This window comes from Entamoeba invadens (assembly GCF_000330505.1).
Source record: "Entamoeba invadens IP1 unplaced genomic scaffold scaff_1105074725643, whole genome shotgun sequence".
Classification (NCBI taxonomy): Eukaryota; Evosea; order Mastigamoebida; family Endamoebidae; genus Entamoeba; species Entamoeba invadens.
In genome coordinates, this window is record NW_004191777.1 from 458,396 (window position 1) to 461,428 (window position 3,033).

Sequence of the window (3,033 nt, forward strand, 5' to 3'; positions counted from 1 at the left end):
AACTACCTTTACCCCGAAGAGTGTGATCAGTACTTCCCCGTCCTCTGCGAAATCTTGAAGTCGACAACGAAGAAACGGTACGCCACAATGACTGAGAAACGGGCGATGACAAATAAAAATGAGGACGCCTCGACGAGTGCGCCAGAAACTACTAAAAAGCGACAGTCCTCACAAATTGACGATGGCGAGGAGTTAACGACGATCGCCGAAAAGGATGATCCCAAACTGTATTTCACAAACTTCCAACAAATTGGGAAAGGAGGATTTGGTGAAGTTTTTGTCGCGACACGAAAAGAAGACGGGAAGTTAGTGGCATTGAAAATATTGAAACACTCGGCGAATGAAAGGTATAGCAAAATTGGTATTGAAGTCGCTCGATTGTATCATTGGCGCCACCCAAACATAGTTGGATTTGAAGGGTGTTGGATCTTTGATAATCGGGTGTATATTGGGATGGAGTATTGTTCACAAGGCACGTTAAAGTCGTTGATGAAAACAAAACAACACTTCAATGAACCAGATACTGCGTTTTTGATTCGCGAGACGTTACGGGCGTTACAGTACATTCACGAGTTCGGGTTCATTCACAGAGATATCAAAACAGCGAATATCATGTTGTCTTCTACACATGCAGTTAAGGTGATTGATTTCGGATTGGTCGTGAGAGCGTCAAACAACCCCTCCAACCGAGCTGGAAGTAAAGCTTACATGGCGCCAGAGGTTATAAAACAAGAGCCTTATGATTATCGAGTGGACGTGTGGAGTGTCGGGTGTGTGTGCCAAGAGTTATTAGAAGGGAATCCCCCATACAAAGAAGTTGGGTTAGTTAAAGGGACGTTTAAGACTGCGACTATTGGTGCGATGGGATTAAGAAACCCAACAAAGGTGTCGAAAGAGTTGAAAGACTTCATCGCTCGATGCTTTGTGTTCGACTTCAAACAACGCCCTTCATGCGCAGAACTTCTCAAGATGCCCTTTTTCGACATGGCAGAGAGTAGTCTTCTCAAGAAACAGGTCAAGCCAGATGCTGTTGAGTAAACCGCTGTAACTCATTTGTTCTTTTAAATTGAACTATTTTTATTAATTACATTGAGTAAAAATGGTATTGTGAGCCAAATTATTCTTAAAACGGGGATGCAATGAAATATAACAATTACAGGAGTAGACACTGTTTCTTGTCCTTAACTGAGGCGGATCCCTTACGAGTGTTTCGTGTTGCGAGGTATTTGCTTGTTAATGTAATGAACGCATCTTCGATGTTGATATTATTTTTAGCAGAGGTTTCATAGAGGCATATAGCCCCCTTTTGCTGAGCATAAGCAGTGGCTTCTTCTTTAGTGACTTGTCTCTCCGTTTCTAAGTCGACTTTGTTACCTACTAATACCCAAGGAGCGTCTTTTCCTCGAATTTTTAAGAGTAGGTCAACAGTTTGGTCACATTCATAAAATGTTGCGTGGTTAGTTATTGAGTAAACTATTATGAACCCATTCCCAATTGTCATGTAACTTTGCTTGACATTCAAAAATTCTTCTTGACCTGCCGTGTCTAATCAGAGAGTCAGTCAATTCACTTCCTTGTTTCAATTCATTACCATTATTTATAATTAAAATATAATATGTATTTAAATAACAAACATTTCTAAACACACTTCTGTCCCTTCTACACTCCTCGTCGTACGAAAACAATCTTCTATTGTTGGGTCGTATTGACTCCGGAAAGTCCTGTTCACTAACCGAATGGTTATAGCAGTCTTCCCGACAGCGGCAGGCCCAAGTACTACTATTTTGACGGAACTCATTATAAATGGGTTTTTAAGTTCTTATTTTAGTTTTTTTTTGGTTTTTATGTCAACCAGTTTTTTCCTATAAAAAACCATTCAAATTATCCTATTTCTTAAAATGGGAAGTTAAGTACTGATCTGAGTTGACTAATGTTTTTCTTTGTTGCTATACAACTAATTTAGTTTGTAGTATATTTTATTATTATTTAAATCAAATAAATAGGTATAATATAAATCATAATATATTATAATGATATAGTTTAACACAAAACTATAAAATATAGTTTGATAATTAATAAGAAACAGTACAAAAAAAATTAAAATTATAGTAACTCAAAGTTAATTGAAAATTTAATAAAAAAGATAATGTGACTATGTGTTTTGTGGTGCACAAAACCGATACGTATGAAATGAGTATAATTTTTCTAATCCTTAAGTGAGTCGATGAACTGTTGTTTCATTCCCTTTTGTTTCTCAAGGTAGTCGAAGAATTCTTGGAGGTAAGCGGTTTTAAACCCACAAATCCCTTTCACTATAATTGGGAGTGTACGTGTAAGGACCTCTTCTTTGTCAGCTTTTGGTGTTGTTGGGATATCGCATGGTTGACTAATCTTGTCCAAAAAGAGATTGACATCTTTGTACCGCGGTACAACAAATTCGTTGAACTGTTGCATAAAGATTTCGTTAAATGGTTCTAATGATTGGTTTGCAATTGCCAGTATCACTTTAGAGAGAAGTATTAATGTCCTCCTTCCGTTGTCATTCGGCTTCACCACTTGAAGTCAATTTAACTATACTAGTATGGTATATATACTATAATTTAACAATTAAACAAACTTCCCTCCCCAAATCTCTGTGGAGTCACAACCGCAGGATTGATCAGTCGCAAGAAGAAAATGCCTCCAACAGCGACAAGACCAGACTCGGGCCACTTTTTTTCGACTTCATGTCTGATGCAATTGAAAATGAATTGCGATGCAGGACTTACCATCTTTGCAATGTCTTCGAACTTACCAAAAATGAATTCGTTAATGATTTCAATGAGTTTGTCTCTGTTATGTTTTGCGACTTCCGCGTCGACTTTTGCTGGGTCGACTTCTAATACTGTATTTAATTTATTGACTTCGGTTATGAGCGGGTTATGAAAGTGAGAAGGGATTGGTTGGTTGTCTCGTGCATGAACGACGAGAGGAGGAAATGTGAACCGTAGTTGATTCCTTAATAGTGTGATCTTTTCTCGTGTCGTTGTATTT

General features: G+C 37.9%; 3 protein-coding genes across 3 annotated transcripts; 1 reads left to right on the top strand and 2 right to left on the bottom strand.

Annotated features, from left to right (window-relative positions):
• Positions 1-30: 30 nt before the first annotated feature.
• EIN_082720 (serine/threonine-protein kinase, putative) lies at positions 31-1,038 on the top strand (the record flags this gene model as incomplete). Its single annotated transcript, XM_004184478.1, has 1 exon — positions 31-1,038. A coding segment is annotated over one exon (1,008 nt), but the record flags the coding sequence as incomplete, so codon positions are not given.
• A 115-nt stretch (positions 1,039-1,153) lies between these two features.
• On the bottom strand, positions 1,154-1,798 carry EIN_082730 (hypothetical protein; the record flags this gene model as incomplete). Its single annotated transcript, XM_004184479.1, has 2 exons — positions 1,154-1,505; positions 1,635-1,798. The coding sequence occupies 2 exons, from the start codon at positions 1,796-1,798 to the stop codon at positions 1,154-1,156; spliced, it is 516 nt and encodes a 171-aa protein (XP_004184527.1).
• Positions 1,799-2,205: 407 nt separating this feature from the next.
• On the bottom strand, positions 2,206-3,033 carry EIN_082740 (hypothetical protein; the record flags this gene model as incomplete). The annotated part of the gene is made up of 2 exons (XM_004184480.1): positions 2,206-2,555; positions 2,618-3,033. Coding segments are annotated over 2 exons (766 nt in total), but the record flags the coding sequence as incomplete, so codon positions are not given.